We start from the raw sequence: 23,956 nt of genomic DNA, 5'->3' as shown, positions 1-23,956 counted from the left end.
AACTATTCCCTGGAAAATATGCTGCCGGCTAAATAACCTATATTCAAATTAACGGTTATAAATTATTTGTCTGACTTATTTAAATCTTGTCTATACTCTGATCAGCTCTTAATAGGCGGGGACTCATAACATCGTGGATTGATATAGAATGGCGTACACACAGCTAGGCGCAGCGCCTACGCGAACTTCGCTTTGCGTTTTGCGTGAATTACGCGTGCTTTTGTTAATTTACACGTGCGTAAGTTGGAACTTTTTGACTCGCACAGTAACAAAACCGAATAATTCCGCCTATTAAGAGCTGATCATAGTATAATCTATATAATCGATCTACTTTTTTACATTTTAACAACCAGATAATGAAGAACCTGTGTTATTCTGTACTGCAAATCAAACAGCCAACATAACTCTTGGCAGCCTGTCCGCTACCATCGTTTGGAATAACCCTACAGCAACTGATAACTCTGGGGACATACCCATAGTCACCTGTCATCCACCGTCAGGAAGTGACTTTGTAATCGGACAAACACCTGTAACCTGCTCAGCGTCGGATAGATACGGGAATAAAGCAAATTGCTCGTTTTACGTTGATGTTATTGGTAAGATTGTTGTTCTCATTTGCTTTCCATTTGAAGGGCATGTTTGGACATTTTGTCATATATTTTAACAAACAGACAACGAAGAACCCCCGGGAAGAACCTGTATCCTGTCCTGCAAATCAAACAACTAACGCAACTGTTGGTTACTGGACGGCTACGATCGTATGGAACGATCTTACCGTTAAATATAACTATGGGATGTACGAACAGTAACCTGTATGTCATCCTCCGTCGGGAAGTGAATTTTCGATCGGACAGACACCTGTAACAAGTTCTGATAGATACGGGACTATCGAGAATTGTACAACGAAAACCAATAACAATATAAATCTCACCAATAACATCAACGTAGAAAATTCTACGTTGATGTTATTGGTGAGATTTGATTGTTATTGGTTTTCGTTGTCAATGACGTCCATCAGAATTTTATTTACTAGCGTAGATTCGTTGAAACTACTAATTAGCATATTTTTTGCATACCCCATATGTGTTTTTACCTACCAAGCCAACACGGTCTCCCAACTAAAATGCCGTATATCAGTTTACAAATGATCGTAAACTGATCATTTTCGGCAGTTTTAGATATCTTTAAAATAGCGCCCTCTGATGATACTTCCCGCACCATAGCTGAACTATGGGGTTCAACTGTTAGTCAATGTTACAATGTCAGGGTTACTCTTGCTTTCCCCCGCGGACCCTTATATTGGGCCCTCTTGGAGTGTTTAATGGTGGTATGGGAATCGCCGGCTAATATATATAAGGGCATTTCGTTATCGATAGCCCTCACAAATGTTTTAATACATGGACAGCCCGTCAGACTGTTTTCATAACATTCCTAAAACATTTTTTAAAACGTGATGCAAAACATGCTAACAGAATGTTATTTTTAAATATATTTTGCAAAAAAATTTTGCGCAACGTAATTTATTTAAGAAATAAAGGGTAATGCATTATCCTTTTCACGAAAATAATGTATCCGAGGCAGTAAAAACGTAAATAATGAGTGAGGCGCAGCTGCACCCTTTATTTCTATTCTATTACCACATTGCGATTTAAAGAGAAAATATCACATTTTTTGCCCAACATAGTGCAGTGTCGTCCACGGCATATTCACTGTGACCTTTCCAGCCATAAACCCCCTTATTGAAGATTAAACTGATATATGCTGTACTAAACCATTATTATAGTAATCTATTGTCCAATGCAAATTTATTACCACCTGATAATATTGATCCAATGAGCGACCGAATTGGCCGCTACGGACGACTAATCCAATCGATAATGACGCTATTGACATGTATACGAGCGGAGCTCCACTGACCGAGTTTGGAGGTATTTTCACTGGTTTGCAGCTGTTTGCTCTCATTTACTCATCAAGGCGGACCACCGTTATTATAAGGACTATGCCAATTATTTAAAGATTGACATGTAGAGAATAAGCCATAATTGATTGACAGAAAGTACTAAATTTGTACCTGTGACGCTTTTATGACACAAATCTTCCAAATATGACCAATTAATAAAAATGTTTTTCCCCGTTATTAAAGATATTCAGATATTTGGAAAGAATAAGTAATTGAAACATAGAGAAAGTACTAAAATCATAGCTTTTATACTTTTTGATATATGATGCTAACTAGTTCATCCCATATAGCTACAACACAGCGCTACCAGTAGGGTTCAATTGCCTATTGTGAGTGCCCCTGTGTTGTGTGCATACATGTAGTTAACAATAACTGCATGATGAATATTTCAAGTTGTTTACCTCAAGGTGGAGCGTCTACGCGTAGCCAAAGCGTATGCACATTCCAATAACACAACCTAACATTCCATTCTCCCCTATAAGCAGTTATGCACATACAATAACACACCCCTGGCATTCCATTCTCCCCTACATAAGCAGGTCTAGGTGTGCTGTGCGCTTTGCTGTGCGCCGTGATAGAAGAACATAAAGTTCGTTGCCCTTGCCACTTTATCGCTAATTAATGGTCTTTCACGTGACGCGTTTCAACAAATGACAGTGCGCGATTTTGAATAATGGGTCGTGGGGTAATAGAATTTAAAATAATAGTTTGAATATTTCAGAATATTTTTGTGTTTGCTGGGTAATATTTAATAACTCAATATGGGCATCAATAGAATGGCAAATGTTCCGTACATAGCGACACAACAGCGAAAATCGTACTGATTCGAGTCTGCTACTGTAAAATCATGGTGTTACTCTCAACTTGAGACTAGACGCATTATAAATATGATTTTGTTTTAGTTCAACTGATAAATACCAATGCACTTGGTGCTTGATATTTTTTTAAAGAACAATAACGAAGGGGAATTGAATAGTAATCGGAAAAAAGTGCCATGAAATCCGACCAGTCATAAATACTCGCTCGTTTATGTACATACAATAAGCGATTGGTCGCCCAACTTTGCACAGTATTTTTCGTGGGACCTGAAATCACACCAGACATATCGAATTGCATTTTGAATACTAGGAATGTCCTTCTGATATCAAATAATTGTGAATTTTTTTACATTTAACAGTCCTCAAAGTTAACTTTATTAAATCAAATGATATGTACAAGCGTATGTAGCTGGGATGAAAAGCCGAACATCAATTGAAAATTTGGAGCGTTCATATTGAAGATATATATTTTTCACAGAAAGACCTAAATTTTTTGGTGTTTTGAGGAATATAATCTTTATCTTCAATACAAAAGGTAGCCACTTTCATTTGATGGGCGGATTTTTATCCCAGATACATTTAAAGCATTGCCATAAAATTTGTAACATATCGCGACAATTATTTGATTTCATCAGGACATTCCTTGAATTCAAAATGCAGTTGGATATGTCTGATGTACTCTCAGGTCATACGTAAAAAATTACGTAAAAACGTCGCAATCCCAGCCCTTAACTGCCTTGTAATACAGTATATTTTGGTATCACTGCATATATTAATACATACACTTTAATAACATGCATATGTCTTGGTACGTTGTGCATTATACATATCCATTTTTCGTATATTTTAACAAACAGACAACGAAAAACCTGTATTGCAGTCATGTCCTGCAAATCGAATAATCAACACGATTCTTGGTAACCAGACCGCCACGATCGAATGGAACGATCCTACAGCTACTGATAACTCTGGAGACATTCCCACAGTTAGTTGTCGCCGGCCTTCGGGAACCGCATTTAATATTGGAAAAACGCGTGTTACGTGCACAGCTGCAGATAGACACGCGAATAGCGAAAGCTGTTCATTTTACGTTGATGTTGTTACTGGTAGGATTTTTATTTTAATAACACTTATTAAGCATAATACCTATCAATATAAGAAATATAGATACGTTTAGAGATTGATGCAAAGGGGCAACTTTTAAATAACACGCTCTAAAAATGCTTAGAAAACACCATATACGTTCAGTATGCACAAATTCCTGCTCGCTTTGCGGATCTAAACCATTTGTGATCCAATACAGCTAAAAGGTACTTTAAGTCGGCTGCTACATGTATAAATTGCGTCAAGTACACCCATCAATAATCCATAATCCGATTGTTAAAGAGTACAATAAAACTTGATCTATTCTGTAGAATTGTTATAGACCTATTTATTGTTATTTCTGACAAAATCTTAAGATTTAATGATAACCCATCGTTCATACGTTTTATTATTGTGACCGAAATATTATCCGTATACATGGTATATATCGTTATGAACACGGCAGAGTGCCGAATACGCAAAATTGCTGTTCTGAGTAAACGGCGTTTGAAAATCTTGGTACCATTCCATTGGTCCTTCTAAAAATTTATAACATTCGTGAGCACTCATTTGAAATGTATATCATAGAAGAGATTGTACACGAATTATTGCAATACTTGCATGTTCCAGGAAATAATCGATATATCCCTCAAAACGCGTTTTAACTATTCGGCTTTTATGTTGTATCCAAAATGTCTCTACCACTGCGCAGAGAGGTCGAATACACAGATATGTGTTCCAATATCTGTGGTTAAACCAATACACGCATACTTTATTTGGGGCTTTTGTGTAGAAATTACTGGTTGTCCTAAGGCTATGTAGACTTCATTTGCTATATAAGTTATAAATAGTCATCCCTGTAACATTTAGCAAAAACTCGAGGATTTTAAAGCAAAAATAAAAATATTGGCCTATATTTTGCGTATGATTTTCTGGGATTTTCCAATTTCACCGACGCGCACTCACATTATTAAACCAAAGCAATATCATGTGGGGAATGTTTGTACTTATTTTGGTATCACTGGATAGAAGATACTTACAGCTATACATTGGTATCAAATATATTAGTATAGGACATGTAATATAGAAAATTCGGGGTTTCCCGCTGTACAATACTATAGATCAACATGATTTGTACAGCTAAGTATACGATTCGTCTCTCTGCCGAATTCATTTATCGCACTTAAGTGCGATTCGTTAAAATCAAAATTTCAATAACTACGTCGGTGAGTAAGATTTACCATTAATTTTTGGTGGAAGTAAAAGATTACCTGAAACATAATCATAAGCATACAAAAAAACTCAATTTGTTCAAAATTCACGATTCGTCACTCTGCCGAATTCATAACGATATGATACCCATATAATACTGTAACTACACGGCGTGCGGAAAGGTTATAACCCCCTGGGGGCAATACTCCAACTTTGGAGGTAACGCGTATGTAGGGTGTTAAAACCCCTTTTCAGCGTCGCTGTCACCCAAAAGACCCTTCTTTACGAACATATGTTCTGTCACCCGAAGACCCCTATTTTTTCATTTGATCTGTCACCCAAAGACCCTTACAAGTTCAATTTTAACAGCAACTTTCATTTATCACTGATTTTGTCACTTATTTTGAAAAAACAAAGAAATTTTAAGCCATTTAGAACTAGAAATTCGATTTTCGAGGTTTCTGTGGCGCTGTTTCGACTCTCACCCAAAGATTCCATTTAAAAAAAAGTCATGTTCTCACCTAATGACCCCATAATTTTTACATTTTGCTCTCACCGAATGCCCAAAATCATGCTCTCACCCACTGACCACATATTTTTACATTTTGCTCTCACCGAATGCCCCTTAGTGCAAAAGTGCCAGCCCTACACCTATATCCATTTCAAATTGAAAGTGCCCCAGGGTTATAACATATCAAAATAACCAAACTGAACCACGATAGACATGGGCGGCATTATGCGCTGGTATTAAATAGCGATTTTCTTTCTTTTGCTTAATCTGTTTCGGTCAAACTTAAAAACGGACGGTGAAAACCATCATTTTGTGGAAAAGAAATACAAAAATATTTTTATAGAAATGTTGCAACATTGCTTTCGAATGCCGCTCTTCCAGTTGAAATCCATACATCCATTGAAGAAATGACCTTCAAATAGAGGCGCCCATTCAGGTAACCACATTTGAAATAAACAGTCCCTGTGTGAACGATTAATGTCATGTCTTCTATTCCATTTATTTATCTTCATTAGATATTTGTCTGGATCAACTTGGCATGGAAGATGGACGAATTCAAGATGGTCAGATCACAGCATCCAGTATTCTACACTCGGGTTTCAGCGCTTATCATGCAAGACTTGGTAATACACAAACCTGGTGTACGCTCAACAATGGAGTTGACCAATGGATCCAAGTCAATTTAATCCACGTAATGTGGGTTAGTGGAGTGATGATCCAAGGAGCTGGAACTAACCAATGGGTGACCAAGTTCAAAGTGTTGTACGGATTGGATGCTTTAGAGTTGATGTACATTCAGTTGCCTAGTAACCAGACACACATGGTATGAAGTAAAACAATGCATCACAATATCTAAACAAATAAATCACCTTGAGAGTGCAAGAACTTGAAATAGACTCCTTTAAGCAATATAACCAAATTAGTTCGATCTCTCGATCCTTATTATTTATTTGACATATACAAATTTACCACTAATTAGAGGTTAATAACTGCGCATCGGTTATTTGGAGGGCATTGTGAAAAATCTAAACATTTTGCCTTTGGAACCGAGGAATATCCCGAGGGGCGTAGCCCCGAGGGATATTCGAGAAAGTTATCACAATACGGCGCACTCGGAGGTCAATTGTGTGCGACATTGGAACAATTACGCATTTTGCGGTCAATTGTGAGATATTAATGACCTCGATTTGCGTTCGCGTTTTCACAAAATATGATTGGATCGCACGCATCGCGTTTATTAATGAGGTTATGAATTCTGATTAATCAGTTGATAGTTCATTAATAATAAGCATCGAAGCAGCATCGACAGTCGATCCAAAGATTGAACAAATTTGGTTGCGATGCCTTACATATTGTTGGAATGTTTGAATGAAATATTGTTAATTTGTTTGCTTTATTCTTCTTTTATACCTTATTGCATTGTTTTTTGGAATGATATTTGATCATGTTTGGGCTATATGTTTGGGGTACAATCTGCATTTATACCATATCCTTTTCTGTTCAGGTTTTTGATGGCAATACAGACCCAAACACTGTAATCACCAGACTGTTTCCTTCACGTGTACGTGCAACTGTCATACGGATACAACCGAGCGACTGGCATAATAGGATCTGCATGCGTCTTGATCTCTTAGGATGCGAAGGTGAGTCAACGAATGACTGTGTTCTACAGATGTGGTGCTGCCCAGTATTAGCACTTTAAGACTGTTTTACCTGACTTAATAGTAGCACTTTAGTAGAGAAACTGGGTTGAGCTGAAACAATGCACTCAACCAACTCATGTTGAGTTCGAAGTAAATATAAAACGCGCAGCTAAAAGTTGTCTTGGTTGTACTCCATGCAATTGGAGCGCATGGCACAGATTTCCTAATATGTGAACCTTTTGAAATTAATTTCCAAAAATGTTTTCGAAATGCAAATTGACTTTTAGAAGTTTTTTCGAACGATTTAACATGACAGGTATTACCTGGCGTATGGCAACGTACCTGAACACTGGTTTATAAGTGTCTTTATTCAATCTTAAAGGAGAATCGTAGTGAGGAAAAAAATTAATATCAAATGATTTTAAAATATTTATCAAGCACAGCCTGATTATCAAAAAAGTTATTTCAACATTTTAGTTCAAAATATGAATAAAAACCACATTCGCTCGCCTAGTAATATTTTTAATTTGCCAATAGTGCCGAAAGTGCCGCTGGGATGGACCTATAAGTAACGCAGAGAATAAAGCATGATAGTGGTATACATTTTGACTACAAACTTGGGACCTACATAATATTATATGCTTCTTTTCTACCAAAATAAAGATTGTAACGAAATCGAGTGTTCAAATGCACTGGATAGACCATTCACTTCTCGATTCTCGGCACTAAGCAATTTAACACAGTATATTATAGCCATTTATGATCCCGGCGGGCAAGTAGAGCAGGTAAAAAATGTTTTCAAGTGACTTGCTATATCATATTGACAGCCCAAAAATGTTTGAAACAAATAAACAAACTTAAAAATGTTTCAGTTTCGAATGAAACTTGGTCTTGTACATAGGAATAAAAAATTAATAATGATCACTGTCATACCTACCATCGCTGCCCGACTGACCTGAATATATTCCAATAGTTATAATGGGTGTTTCCTTTCTTATCACATAGGCTATAAATATTCATGATAAAAATAAAGAAAAATGGCAGCCTCCGTTAGCCATTTTCTCACAAATTGCTCATTTCTATTTATAGACCCAGAGCCCAGAAGATTTATTCAAGTTCAAGGGCGTATTACACTAAATCACTGCGCGAAAGGTGCAATGGTGATGAGTTCCGGTTAAACGTATATGGCTACATGAGACAATGTGGTGTCCTTAGGGACCATGTTCTTCGTGAGGTTGGAATGTTCTGATTTAAATGAAAGATGCTAACCTATTAATGACTAAAATAGATATGAAATTATACAAATCGATTTCACAAGAAAAGTAGGCCCTGTCCGAAGTACTGCTAACGGAACAAGTTTTAATGCTAGTTTTGGTGTTAAAATAGCGGCGTCGCTTTTCAACATTTTTTAATAAAAAAATGAACCTGTAAAGTTCCCCAAAATTGAAGCTTAAATGAAATTTCAGTCCTTAATTAATACAGGGATGACGTTAAAAAGTGAAAAATATTGTCACGCCTGGTAGAAAACGCCGTTTAAAAAAGGTGATTTTTACGTGCTTTTCAATGGAGAAGTTATTTGGTGGTTTACGCCCTGAAATGCGCCGGAACAACTGACCCCATGGGTTGAGAGGGTCATACCCCCACATCACAAAAATGCATTGCTGCCGGGTCAGAGCCAGTGGGGTTTTCGCCCAAATCCGCCCAATTAAGGACGCCGTCACTAAAAATCCTATTTTCGTCAATATCTGGATATTATAAGACATTAGATGTCAGTTGTATTGGTTATGACGATTAAGAAACGATAGAAGGTTTCATATGAAGATTGGTTGTAGTTTCACCACGATTCTCCTTCAACGCTTAAGTAGCCATGGTACCTTTTCTTTTCCAGCACCTCAAGATTGTTATGAAATCTTGAACTCATATGGAAGAAACACAAGTGGTATTTATTGGATCTACCCCATAAGCGGTACCTTAACACCAACACATATGCAAGTATGGTGTGACATGGATACAGATGGGGGCGGTTGGACGGTGAGTAAATGCTGTTGTTTTTATATATATACTTTATAAATCAAACGGGCATTGCAATGCAGATTCAATTAGAATAATTATAGTTTAACTAATCCCACCTAACTTAGCTTTACCCCAGGCCCTGTAAAAATATTTGCTCCTTACACATGCCATATTTTAGGGTCCCAAATTGCAAACCTTAAATGATCTACATGTATGTTGCCAGTGCAGCGAGCAGATTAAATTCACATATTTAAGCGTTTCCGTACTATTTTCCTAAGCTTTGCTCCCCGTCCCCAATTTTACCCTCCCCAGGGTTCATAATTATCGCAAAGTCCTTATCAAATCAGTATAGAATGAGTAGCCGTGGACAGCTTCTAAATGGGCGTTGTTATTCAACTGGACATAACTTTGAATTGCGTGAAGCAAATCAAAAATTTCATTGTTAAATTGCATGCACAGATCTCTTACAGTATGATTCCACTTCATTTTGACTCACAATTGACCATTTCGGTAAGTATCATAAGCCTTTGCGAGTATACCTGAGATGTCGTCATTTGACCTCACGCCGATCTGCGCCGATGCGCACATCGTAAATCGAACATCGTTATGCGCATTGCAAGCCGGCGTTACGTCAAATGACTAGTACTCGCAAAGTCTTATGGGATTTACTGAAAAGATCAATTTGAAATCGTGACTGCCTTTCCGATTGCCCTTTCCAAATAGTAATAGTAAATTCTCCATCACAGGGATTTGAATAGATGGATAGACGGGTGTACAGTTATGGCGGGAATCGCAATCTCTCCAATATTTAGTCGAGCGAAATGTGTTTATTCACTTATAGTTCTGGCTTTATTTAACCATAATGATATGACTATGGAGTTATTTGGAATGCATGTAAAATTAGTACATTTCCAAGCAGAAACGAACCGAGAACCCCGCACAGTATAGTTATACGGCATAGTTGTGGAAAACTGTGTTCCTAGGGGTGAAAGAAACATTTATCCTACTGAGCCACATAGACTACAAAGAGTGTGGGGGTTGTTGCACCCCTAATGTTCTCAACTTTGTGCTACTGAGCCACATAAACTACAAAGAGTGTGGGGGTTGTTGCAACCCTAATGTTCTAACCTTTGTCCTACTGAACCACATAAACTACAAAGAGGGTGGGGTTGTTGCAACCCCTAATGTTCTAACTTTTGTCCTACTGAACCACAAACTAGAAAGAGTGTGGGGGTTGTTGCAACTCCTAATGTTCTAACCTTTGTCCTACTGAGCCACATAAACTACAAAGAGTGTGGGGGTTGTTGCAACTCCTAATGTTCTAACCTTTGTCCTACGGAGCCACATAAACTACAAAGAGTGTGGGGGTTATTGCAACTCCTAATGTTCTAACCTTTGTCCTACTGAGTCACATAAACTACAAAGAGGGTGAGGCTGATGCAACCCCTAATGTTCTATATTAAATGTAAAATGTTAATACATTTGGTACCTAGATTATATAAAGGGTATATAACATTTAAATAATATTCCAAAAACTTTTTTTTAAAACAAGGTGCAAATTGCTTTTAAGTTTTGACAAAATATATTGCAAAAAAAATTGTCAACAAATATTTTTGCAGTAACATTTTGACATTATTTTTAAAATATTGTTGTAATGTTTTTCATATAAATGTTTTGGAAATGTTTAAAAAGTTAACATTTTTGTGTTTGCTGGGTAGCGATTTTGGTCTCATAGTAATACCAAAATTAAACAAACATTCTCCAAATATTGTCACTATGACGTCATCATGCTTCATCATTTTGCCTTGGCAAAATTGGGAACTCTGGCTAAAACCTATCCGAATGTACAATTTTCATCAGAAATATGGAAATGAATTTAACTACTAATTTGAAAGTTAATGTAACTTGGAATAACAATAATAAAATGGAAATCATGGATTTTACTGTGGAAACCTGGTCATCATCCCCTGTCTAGATAAAGGTAGGGATACATGCATACAAGCATGCGCAAAGCATAGCTCTATGATAAAGATATAAGGCCCACCCTTAACCCCCACTGGTCACGAAACTGCACTTATAATGATGTATCAATTTGTGGTAACTTCATCTTCGATATCTAATGTCAGGTGTTTCAGAGACGTGTTGATGGTTCAGAAAATTTTTACCGTTACTGGGCAGCTTATAAGGCTGGATTTGGAGATCTTGCAGTAGAGCATTAGCTTGGTAATGATAACATCTATGCCTTAGTTAACAATGGCAAGACCTACGAGTTGCGGTTAGACTTATATGACGGCTCTGAGTATGCGTATGACTTGTATGAGTCATTTATCATCACGGACGAGGCGAGTGATTACCGAATTACGATTGGGGCAGATATTGGCGGAGAAGGTAAGAGGAAGTGAATCTTGTGTGCGTGTGGATTACACTTAAGTTTCATTATCATTGAGGTATAGAACTATACTTTTACATGTTCATACTACATACGCTGAAAGTTTTAGAAAATTAGCAGGGGTCTGTTTTTTTTTAAATCACATTTTTGTTCCTAAAATGGAGGTTATAGCGCCCTCAACGGGCACTCTCTCCTAGGACTACATGTAAAGACCAGTAATAAAAAAATGGCCCTCAAATTTTGCATATGATGTTGATTTAACATCTGGAATATAATGCAAGTGGTGTCGTTGCTGCTCTTCTAAATTCATTTATAACATGTCCGCCCCAGACCAAGGTGATTACATAGGCTGAGTTAGTATATGAATTCATTTATATGTTGAAGTCAGAAATCTACACAAATTCAGTGTTTCTGGACCTGCGGTATGCGCAGGATAGTGTGACAGCGGGCCGCGGTGATTTTCAGGGGGTTTGCCTTGGGGACAGCCTTATATCCAAGACTGTTTGGGGCTGGAATATGCTATCTATAATGATCATGATGATCGCATTACAGCTAGTACACATACACAAATAAATAGATAACGGTGCGAACAGCTGAAAAGACACAAGACGGTATGCACATGGCAGACAAAAAACAAAACAAATGTAGGCATATAAGACAAAAAGGTGTATTTTTTAACATTATAAAATCAAATCTTTAACTGCTTAAAATATACCAGTAGTTGCCTAAACAAATTGTAATTTGTAATATTATGCTATTGTGGTGCTTAATTTACATGTTAAAGCCTAGGTGATAAATTTGGTTAAAACATGTATTTTTGTCAATTAGATTGCAAGACTGAAAAAAAAAGGGTATTTTTGATTTTCAGAAATTATGGTCGGTATACTTTAGTGCAATAAAAACTTTTTTCCCATTTTGTTGTTGTTGGCCTAAGTAAGTAACTCTATAGCCATATATTTGCAATTTCACATCCCAGAAGTGTTAACCTGCAAAAATAACAGAGACCAACAAGAATACAAGTACCCTGGAACAAGTGATGAAAATCACTATACACATAGGCAGGCAAACTGAACAAAACATGGAACAACACTATAGGAAGGGCCGTGATACTCGTAATCAATCGTGTATAAAAAAAGTGACGTCACTTTACGGCAGTTTGATCGACAGTTGCTGGAGATTTTGGTAGACATAGTAACACTTAGCCTAAAATGTACACATATGTCCACGATAGTGTTGTGCATACTACTTCAAAAGTGAAACAGGCTTATCTCGTATTTTGATTGACAGTTTTTGGGCAGTTTTGTACACCAAGTTACTCCAAGATAGCGAACATCAACTGCCATTAATTTGGACCCTTTTTTGGCAAAATACAGCTTATTTAGCAAATGTGCACATAGGGGCATCGGTGTAAATATTTCCCTAGCATATTAAGCTAACACTTCAGCTACTTGTTGTTTTTGTTGTTTCTTTAAATATGATAGTAATGGAATGAAACGACCAAATGTTCTTAATTTCGTCATTTAGATTTTTACAGAACGACAAAAATATGTATTACATCTTCCACAAGTCAATCTCTTACCCAGGACATACCACCACAAGCATGATTGGGCATTGAGTGTGTGAATGACTTCATTTCAGCAAACGTGTTGCTTATCCTATAGTATTATTGCTCGAGAATCCTTGATATAGGTTCGATGGGAAAAAGTGAACAATTCCAGAGCCCACATAAGTTTAAATCAAACAGCAAAAACTACATAACCAGTTGAATTATACAACATGAGACCAGGCTTAAAGATTGCAGCTAGCTGGTAACTTCTTGGTCGGGGTGGTAACTTTTCCAGAATATTACTAACTCGACCTGGCTGGTATTCATGTGTCATGCAGACATGATGATGATAATAAAAGGTGCAAAAAAAGAACACAAACATAACGAATCAACAAACGTTCAAATCTATAACTTTAACAACAAATGAATTTGACCTATCACCTACATTCGTAAATATTACTTATGCTTGTTTTCCTCAGCGGGCGATTCATTCCATTTTCAGAATAACCAAGCTTTTACAACACGTGATGTAGATAATGATGTGTCGCATAATAATTGTGCCCAAGTAACCAAAGGTGGTTGGTGGTACAGGAACTGTCATCTAGCGAACCTGAATGGATTATATCGCAATGGATCTTATTCTTCTGGCTTTGCTAACGGTATTGACTATAAGTCATGGAAGGGTATTCGGTATTCATTAACTGCAACGGAGATGAAGGTGCGACCAGCTCCTTAAAATTGATGACAAGAAATGGGAATTGGTATATTTCATTTCGAGATCAATAGCCTCATCCCCCACTTTTCTCAAAAAAGTTGAGAATTTTATACCACCGGAAAGTCCGGCTACATAATGTATACAAAAAAAAAAATTCTTGCAGATTAATTCGTTTAGCAAAGATATCGTCAAAATTGGAATAACTTTCTGGTGTACCATGGAGCAGGGTAATATACGCATTATAATGCATAATTCGCAAACGCAAAATCGAATCAGCTGAAATTTTTTGGAAATAGGCTTTTTCGTGGATATCTGTTGAAAAGGTCATAAAATGAGGATGCTAGGATCACGAAATGCTCCTTAAACGAGCAAAAATGTAACGGGTCGTGTTATTTAATATGGAGTGCTGTAAGCATAATTAAAGGTATCAATGGAGATTGTCAAACTTATGGTGGTTTGTTTTTATCAGCATAACATAATTATATATAAGATTATAAAGTAAGCGTATGCAGCCTGTCTCAAAAACATTGTGTAAGTAAACGTGTCCTCTTTGGCAATTAGAAAATACTGTTGTGACATGATGCTTACATCAACGTCAAGGGCGCAGTCTTAGCTCTCGAATGCCGTTTGTTCTCTTCATTTTGTTTGTTTTAATCTCGAGATATGTTTAGTTAACAACGAAGGGGTAAAATCACAATTGTGCCACTTTTACAAGAGAAGAGGGCTGTACTGTACAATGATAGCATCAAGTTTATCAAGAGTACCTTCGTGAAATCAAAAGAATGCATCGATTACACAACAATGCAAAATTCTTTTATGTTTGATCATGATACCGGTATAATGAATCTCTTTTTCCAAAACAGATTAAAAGATAAATACATAATTTCAAATTCTGCTGTAAAATTAAATACACTTCATCCATGGTCGGCTACCCTGGTTTGATAACCCCATTGACACATTTGTGCCCATTCAGTCTAATTCCGATCCATGTATGAATAGGCTACTTTTGTTTGACAAATAATGTGCTCTTCACATCCAAACTACACGGCTTTCAAGCTTTTAGTCACATCTATGGGTTTTTTTACTCCTAGTTAACTGGGTTATACCTATTTTATTTAGGTATATTTAATTCATTGTATTATAAACTCTCTTTTTTTTTGTATAATTAAGTTAATTTTTTTTTCATACTGATTTGTATTGTATATTTTCATGTCCGACCCTACTTCTTTTAACTCTGAACTAATTTCTGATCTTATTTTCCATCCCTTTTCCTTTAATAGCTCACTACACCCGTCTGATGGTTCGTCTGATGATACTGATGTTACTAATGTTAATAATGAAGCCCGCTGTACCTACTATGACTCAAGTACCATCCAGAATCACCAACCTAGCCTAAATGACTGTAATTTCTCTCTTTTTCATTTAAATTCCAGCAGCCTTGCTAAACATTCTAATGATGTCATTGACTATCTCTCTGTTTTAAATCAGCATTTTGACATTGACGGGTTCTCAGAAACCTGGTTTACTTCTGATGACAACTCCTTGCTTTGTGATTTTGGTGATTTTACCGTTGAAAATTGTGTTAGAAAAGGTCGTCGCGGTGGCGGTTGTTCGTTATTCATCAAGTCAAGTATCAATTATTCTATCAGAACTGATCTAAACATCACTGCCGAACATTGCGACTCTATCTTTATTGAAACAACCCATAACTCCCAAAAGGTCATCATTGGCATTGTCTACAAACCAGAGTACGTCATCTTTGCGGATTTTATATCCTCTCTAACAAATACGCTCGATCTTGTCTCTGGAGAGAAAAAGACTTGTTTTATTATGGGTGACTTCAATATTGATCTTCTTGTTCACGAGAGCAACTCCAAGGTTTCTGAATTCCTGAATTTATTTTACTCGCATGATTACATCCCAACCATCACTCGACCCACCCGCATTAAAACCAACAAAATGGACACACCTCTGCAACATTAATCGACAACATATTTACAAACGACATCACTAGTATCATCAACTCTGGCATTGTTGTCACGGATTTGTCCGATCACTTCCCTGTCTTCATCACTAAACTAACTGACAACAACAAGCCAATTAAAACTACACAAACCCACCAACAGCGTCAATTCCACCCGAACAATATTAATGGTTTAAAAAATGCGCTTTCTCTAGTTGATTGGCATGTTGTTGAAAGTTCTTCTAACCCCAATGATGCGTATAATTTATTCATTCATAAATTCAATGACCTTCTTAATATTCATTGCCCACTAAAAAATAAAAAAGCATCTAAACGTAATACTCCGAAAAAACCGTGGGTAACTAAAGCACTCATTAAATCTATTAAAACCAAGGATAAACTTTATAAAACTTACATTTCAAAACCAAATTCGGAAAATAAAAATAAATATACTAATTATAGGAACTATTTAAACCAACTTCTTAGAACTAGCAAAAGAAATTATATTACAACTAAAATAGAAGATAATAAAAAAAAAAAAAAAAAAATGTGGCAAACACTAAATAACTTATTAGGCCGAAATAAAAAATCTAAACTACCTGAGTTTTTCGTTGATAAAGATGGTTCTAAATTAACCGACAATAAACAAATTGCTGATCAATTTAATTCATTCTTTGCTAATATAGGTATAACACTGGCTAAGAAGATTCCTGATCCACCGCCTGAGTTTAATCATACATTTTCTTCAAACAATAGCCCTGATAGTTTGTTTTTATCTCCAACATGCTCAGAGGAGATCATTAAATTAACTTCTAAACTTAAAAACAGCCACAGTAGTAGTAATGACTGCATCAGCAACAACCTTCTAAAACAAATCATTCCTTCCATCTGCACCATACTTGCACATATCTTTAATCTATCCCTCTCCACAGGCATCATACCATCAACACTGAAGCAAGCCAACGTTACCCCCATCTTCAAGTCTGGTAACAAACATGACTTTACCAACTACAGGCCCATTTCCATTCTTCCAACTATCTCCAAACTTCTTGAAAGAATTGTATATATTAGGATCGAAGATTTTATCACCCGCAACAATATACTAACTAAACATCAGTTTGGTTTTAGACCAGGAAGGTCCACCAACATGGCAGTGAATGATCTTTATTGTAGGATTGCTGATAATCTAGATCAGAGACTCCACACAATTGGTATCTTTTTGGATCTTAGCAAGGCCTTCGATACCATAAACCACACAATCCTTCTTGACAAACTGTATCATTATGGTATTCGAGGTCTTGCTAATGATTGGGTCAAAAACTACCTTTCTGGAAGAAGCCAAAAAGTCATGATTAATGGCTCTTGTTCTCATTCTTCTGATGTAACCTGCGGTGTCCCCCAAGGATCTATCTTGGGCCCTCTTCTTTTTCTACTCTACATCAATGATCTTCCCTGCACAACATCTACTCCACATTTCATATTGTTTGCTGATGATACCAATATACTTTTTTTCACACCGTGACCCTAAATTACTTGAATTAACTGTAAATAGAGAACTTAAAATAATATCTAACTGGTTTAAATTAAATAAATTGTCACTAAATATAAAGAAAACGAACTATATTGTATTCAAAAATAAACATAACAATAAACCTGATATTTCTTATGATATTAAAATAGATAGCACACCTATTGAAAAAGTAAACACTACCAAATTCTTAGGCCTGCTTATAGATCACAACCTTTCCTGGAACTCCCACACACAGCACATTTCAAAATAGTTTCCAAATACAACGGCATCATCCGTAAGGTCAGGCAATTCATCCCTTCATCTTCTATTCTTACTCTCTATAACTCCCTTGTCCTCCCATATCTTTCCTATGGTGCCCTGGTATGGGCTGACCCCAACAACTCTAACCTACATTCACTGTTCCTTCTTCAAAAGAGAGTTATTAGAACTTGTACCTACTCCCTATGGCTTGCTCACACTGATCCTCTATTTTCCTCCCTTCAAACTCTAAAACTCTATGATATCTATAAGCTTCAACTTGGTTCTTTTATGTTTCAGTTTTATAATGGTCTACTCCCTCCTGATCTTCTTCATGACAATTTTTTCAACATTGATGTATTTGCTCACCCCTATAACACCAGACATGCTAATGAGCCATTCATCATTCCTACTAAATCTGTTCTTGCTGGTAACACCTCTAAAACCAGAGGACCACTTCTCTGGAACTCTCTCCTCTTAACATCAAACACTCTGTATCACATGTTGCCTTAAAATCAGGCTGAAAAAATGTTTCATCGGTGAATATGATTTGGCATAGACACTACAGGTTTACCCTCGAAGCTTTACGGTAGTTGTGCTTGATTTTTAATTCTACTTAGCTGCTATCCAATCTTTGTATTGTGTTCCCCTGTGTTCCCTTTGTGTGCTTTAATTATCCTCTACTGCTTGCATTCCTACAATAGTAGCCACCGAACTTCACATTAATACTGCATCATCAGAATCATCATCAGAAGCCGTAGGCGTTTGTTTCCATTATGCTCTTGACGTAATTAGTAGCAATGACCTTCACTATTCTTCTCTTTCTCTTTTCTTTTTCTTCCCTTTCATATCCCTTTCTCTTCTTTTCTTTCTGTCGGATATGTGTATGTGTATGTTTGTGTGTCAATGAGGTCTCTGCACCACACGCCCCGCGTTTAGCAGAGTCCTCGTCAATCATCTCTTTTCCCTCTCAATTTCCTTTGCTCAACAACCTAGTTTAGAATTGTATTACTATACTTTGTATTTATTGTATCAATGACCATTTAAAATGTATTCTGATAAGCATGCATTATTATGTTGTTGTATTTATTTATATTATACAGATATAATTGTTACTAATTGATTGTATCGATATATAATTATAACATTAATTCTTGCCTCATATTTCATATTAATTTTGACTATTCATTATATCAATGATCATTCATATATTTTGTATAATCTAATGCTTGCTTAATCTTGCTTAATAATTAATCATGCAGTACTATATTGTATTATCATTATTATTATTATTTGTGTTATTATTATTATTATCATCATTATTATTATTAATATTATCATTACTGTCATTTAAAATGTAGTCTGCTTAAGCATGCATTATTATATTACTGTATTGACTTACATTATATTGATTTAATCGTAAGCTTGATTATACTATTGATTCCTGATTGTATTTAATATTCTAGCTTTATATATTTTGTATTACTTTGTTGGCTTTTATGTATTACATGCATTTTGATGATTGATGAAAATAAAATATGAATGAATGAATGAATGAACTGCCCTCGCCTTCAATACAATTATACTGAGCAATTGTTACATAATTAATTATAATCCTACAAATATAAATTTTCCAAATATAATAGGTATTTGGATGTACAATTATTTGGATATAACATTCTATTCAATTTTCTAAAAAGTGGCACGAAATGGTTTTCATACATTTGTGTTTAGTGAAGCATATCTCTAGATTGCCGAAACCAAAATTTATTAAACAAACGGTATTTAAACGCTAGGATTGCTCCTTTGACGTTTATGTAAGCATCATGCCACAACAGTATTTTCTAAGTGCCAATGATGGCGCTTTCCACTTGCGCAATTTTTGTTGAGACAGGCTGTATATTAGATTAAGTATATCACAAGTGAATATATTAGATTACACAAGTGTATAGATTAAATACATAATACAAGTGTTAAGCATATCACAAGTGTATAGATTACATACATAATACAAGTATTAAGCATATCACAAGTGTATAGATTAGATACATAATACAAGTATTAAGCATATCACAAGTGTATAGATTACATACATAATACAAGTATTAAGCATATCACAAGTGTATAGATTAGATACATAATACAAGTATTAAGCATATCACAAGTGTATAGATTAGATACATAATACAAGTATTAAGCATATCACAAGTGTATAGATTACATACATAATACAAGTATTAAGCATATCACAAGTGTATAGATTAGATACATAATACAAGTATTAAGCATATCACAAGTGTATAGATTACATACATAATACAAGTATTAAGCATATCACAAGTGTATAGATTACATACATAATACAAGTATTAAGCATATCACAAGTGTATAGATTAGATACATAATACAAGTATTAAGCATATCACAAGTGTATAGATTAGATACATAATACAAGTATTAAGCATATCACAAGTGTATAGATAAGATACATAATACAAGTATTAAGCATATCACAAGTGTATAGATTAGATACATAATACAAGTATTAAGCATATCACAAGTGTATAGATAAGATACATAATACAAGTATTAAGCATATCACAAGTGTATAGATTAGATACATAATACAAGTATTAAGCATATCACAAGTGTATAGATTAGATACATAATACAAGTATTAAGCATATCACAAGTGTATAGATTACATACATAATACAAGTATTAAGCATATCACAAGTGTATAGATTACATACATAATACAAGTATTAAGCATATCACAAGTGTATAGATTAGATACATAATACAAGTATTAAGCATATCACAAGTGTATAGATTACATACATAATACAAGTATTAAGCATATCACAAGTGTATAGATTAGATACATAATACAAGTATTAAGCATATCACAAGTGTATAGATTAGATACATAATACAAGTATTAAGCATATCACAAGTGTATAGATTAGATACATAATACAAGTATTAAGCATATCACAAGTGTATAGATTAGATACATAATACAAGTATTAAGCATATCACAAGTGTATAGATTAGATACATAATACAAGTATTAAGCATATCACAAGTGTATAGATTACATACATAATACAAGTATTAAGCATATCACAAGTGTATAGATTAAATACATAATACAAGTATTAAGCATATCACAAGTGTATAGATTAGATACATAATACAAGTATTAAGCATATCACAAGTGTATAGATTACATACATAATACAAGTGTTAAGCATATCACAAGTGTATAGATTAGATACATAATACAAGTATTAAGCATATCATAAGTGTATAGATTAGATACATAATACAAGTATTAAGCATATCACAAGTGTATAGATTAGATACATAATACAAGTATTAAGCATATCACAAGTGTATAGATTAGATACATAATACAAGTATTAAGCATATCACAAGTGTATAGATTACATACATAATACAAGTATTAAGCATATCACAAGTGTATAGATTAGATACATAATACAAGTGTTAAGCATATCACAAGTGTATAGATTAGATACATAATACAAGTATTAAGCATATCACAAATGTATAGATTAAATACATAATACAAGTATTAAGCATATCACAAGTGTATAGATTAGATACATAATACAAGTATTAAGCATATCACAAGTGTATAGATTAAATACATAATACAAGTATTAAGCATATCACAAGTGTATAGATTAGATACATAATACAAGTATTAAGCATATCACAAGTGTATAGATTAGATACATAATACAAGTATTAAGCATATCACAAGTGTATAGATTAAATACATAATACAAGTATTAAGCATATCACAAGTGTATAGATTACATACATAATACAAGTATTAAGCATATCACAAATGTATAGATTAAATACATAATACAAGTGTTAAGCATATCACAAGTGTATATATTAGATACATAATACAAGTATTAAGCATATCACAAGTGTATAGATTATGTTAAGCTTGTTCTTTGAAAACATGGGCTTGTTTAATTTGGGATGGGGCTGTGATGTTTTTTTCCCCATAATTTGTTTTCAAAATTCGAAAGGTGGGATGGTCCTAGAGATGATTTTGCACCTGTTTGACCCATTCTTTTCGCTGGCATTTTATTCTATTTACCTCGTCTTGATTAGTATGTGCAATATTTATATATAATATATTTTGTAACTGTATATGAGCCAGTGATGAAGCAAAATAAATAAATAAATAAATAAATAAATAACACGAGTGTATAGATTAGATTACACAAGTGTATAGATTAGATACATACATAAGTATCAAGCATATCACAGGTGAATAGATTATATTAAGCATAACACGAGTGTATAGATTAGATTAAGGATATCACAAGTGTATAGATTAGATTAAGCATAATACAAGTGTATATATCAATCAAGCATATCACAAGTGAATAGATTAGATTAAGCATATCACAAGTGTATAGATTAAATTAAGCATATCACAAGTGTATAGATTAAATTAAGCATATCACAAGTGTATAGATTAAATTAAGCATATCACAAGTGTATATATTAAATTAAGCATATCACAAGTGTATAGATTAAATTAAGCATACCACAAGTGTATAGATTAAATTAAGCATATCACAAGTGTATAGATTAAATTAAGCATATCACAAGTGTATAGATTAAATTAAGCATATCACAAGTGTATATATTAAATTAAGCATATCACAAGTGAATAGATTAAATTAAGCATATCACAAGTGAATAGATTAAATTAAGCATATCACAAGTGTATAGATTAAATTAAGCATATCACAAGTGTATAGATTAAATTAAGCATATCACAAGTGTATAGATTAAATTAAGCATACCACAAGTGTATAGATTAAATTAAGCATATCACAAGTGTATAGATTAAATTAAGCATATCACAAGTGTATAGATTAAATTAAGCATATCACAAGTGTATATATTAAATTAAGCATATCACAAGTGAATAGATTAAATTAAGCATATCACAAGTGAATAGATTAGATTAAGGATATCACAAGTGTATAGATTAGATTAAGCATATCACAAGTGTATCTATCAATCAAGCATATCACAAGTGTATTGATTAGATTAAGCATATCACAAGTGAATAGATTAGATTAAGGATATCACAAGTGTATAGATTAGATTAAGCATATCACAAGTGTATATATCAATCAAGCATATCACAAGTGAATAGATTAGATTAAGCATAATACAAGTATTAAGCATATCACAAGTGAATAGATTAGATTAAGCATAATACAAGTGTATATATCAATCAAGCATATCACAAGTGAATAGATTAGATTAAGCATATCACAAGTGAAACGCATAACATGTGTATAAGTGTATAATATTAATCAAGCATAAAGTGTATTGATTAGATTAAGCATAACAAAAGTGAATAGATTAGACTAGGCATAACACAAGTGTATAGAATAGATTAGGCATATCACAAGCTAGTTTAAGCATAACTCAAGTGTATAAATGCATAACACATTTAAGTATATTGATAATCACAACAAAGGTGTATAGATCAAGCATATCGCAAGTGTATAGATTAGATAAGGAACAAAGCAAGTGTTTAGATATATGTAATATTTTAAAAACTTTAATAGAATTTTGACCCTTAAAAGCATAATATGTGTAACAATTCGGTCATATAGTTTGTTGATGGCCTGTAGACCGAGTGTTTTGGCCTAGAGCCAAATTGATCATAGGCCTATTTTGTTAAATGATACTGTTATATTGATGAATATTTGACATCACTGGTAAGATAAGTGTCGTAGCCAACGGGATGGGGTGATAGGAGGCGGAGTGTCCCCTTGATATAAATGGAAGAGAAACGTGCCCCCTGACAAAAAATATAAGAGAAAATCGAGAAGGCAAAGAAAATGGGGAAACCAGAAAAAAATGCAAATAAAAAAAGGAGAAAGAAATAAAAGGGAAGGAAAAAAGCAATATTGATCTTCTATGCTGCTCGTTTCCCACACAATTTCACCCCGATTATGGGTCAAAATACCAAAGTAATGCGTCCAATAAAGTCATTTTGTGATGCTCGAAGACTTTACATAATTCTAAAAAATCTCATTATGCATATTTCACTGATAATTGCCGGACCCTCGCTCCACCCAATCCCCCACCCCGCCACCGCAACATAAACCCCCACCCACACCCTACACCCATACCCACCCCACCCAAGCCAACCTCACACACACACAAACACACCCGCCAAAAGCTGGTTTCGCCCCTGGGTAAGATAGATGTTGCCATGCCGTTGTTAATGGTATTATTTATAGCCGAATTTGGGA

General features: G+C 34.7%; 1 protein-coding gene across 1 annotated transcript; it reads left to right on the top strand.

The window, feature by feature from the left end:
* The first annotated feature begins 6,105 nt into the window (after positions 1–6,105).
* On the top strand, positions 6,106–11,622 carry LOC140139397 (lactadherin-like). Its single transcript, XM_072161158.1, has 4 exons — positions 6,106–6,407; positions 7,089–7,227; positions 9,116–9,258; positions 11,367–11,622. Exons 1-4 carry the CDS (start codon positions 6,123–6,125, stop codon positions 11,457–11,459), a joined length of 660 nt encoding a protein of 219 aa, XP_072017259.1. The 5' UTR covers positions 6,106–6,122; the 3' UTR covers positions 11,460–11,622.
* Positions 11,623–23,956: the final 12,334 nt, after the last annotated feature.

This window comes from Amphiura filiformis, chromosome 18 (genome assembly GCF_039555335.1).
Source record: "Amphiura filiformis chromosome 18, Afil_fr2py, whole genome shotgun sequence".
Lineage (NCBI taxonomy): Eukaryota > Metazoa > Echinodermata > Ophiuroidea > Amphilepidida > Amphiuridae > Amphiura > Amphiura filiformis.
This window is presented reverse-complemented; position numbering and strand designations above follow the sequence as displayed.

Excerpts from the sequence above, each read along its gene's own strand:
- LOC140139397 (XM_072161158.1), top strand. The coding sequence starts at position 6,123 with ATGGAAGATGGACGAATTCAAGATGGTCAGATCACAGCATCCAGTATT. Across the intron at positions 6,408-7,088 it reads CTAGTAACCAGACACACATG|GTTTTTGATGGCAATACAGA; the intron begins GTATGAAGTAAA and ends TTTTCTGTTCAG. Across the intron at positions 7,228-9,115 it reads TGATCTCTTAGGATGCGAAG|CACCTCAAGATTGTTATGAA; the intron begins GTGAGTCAACGA and ends TTTCTTTTCCAG.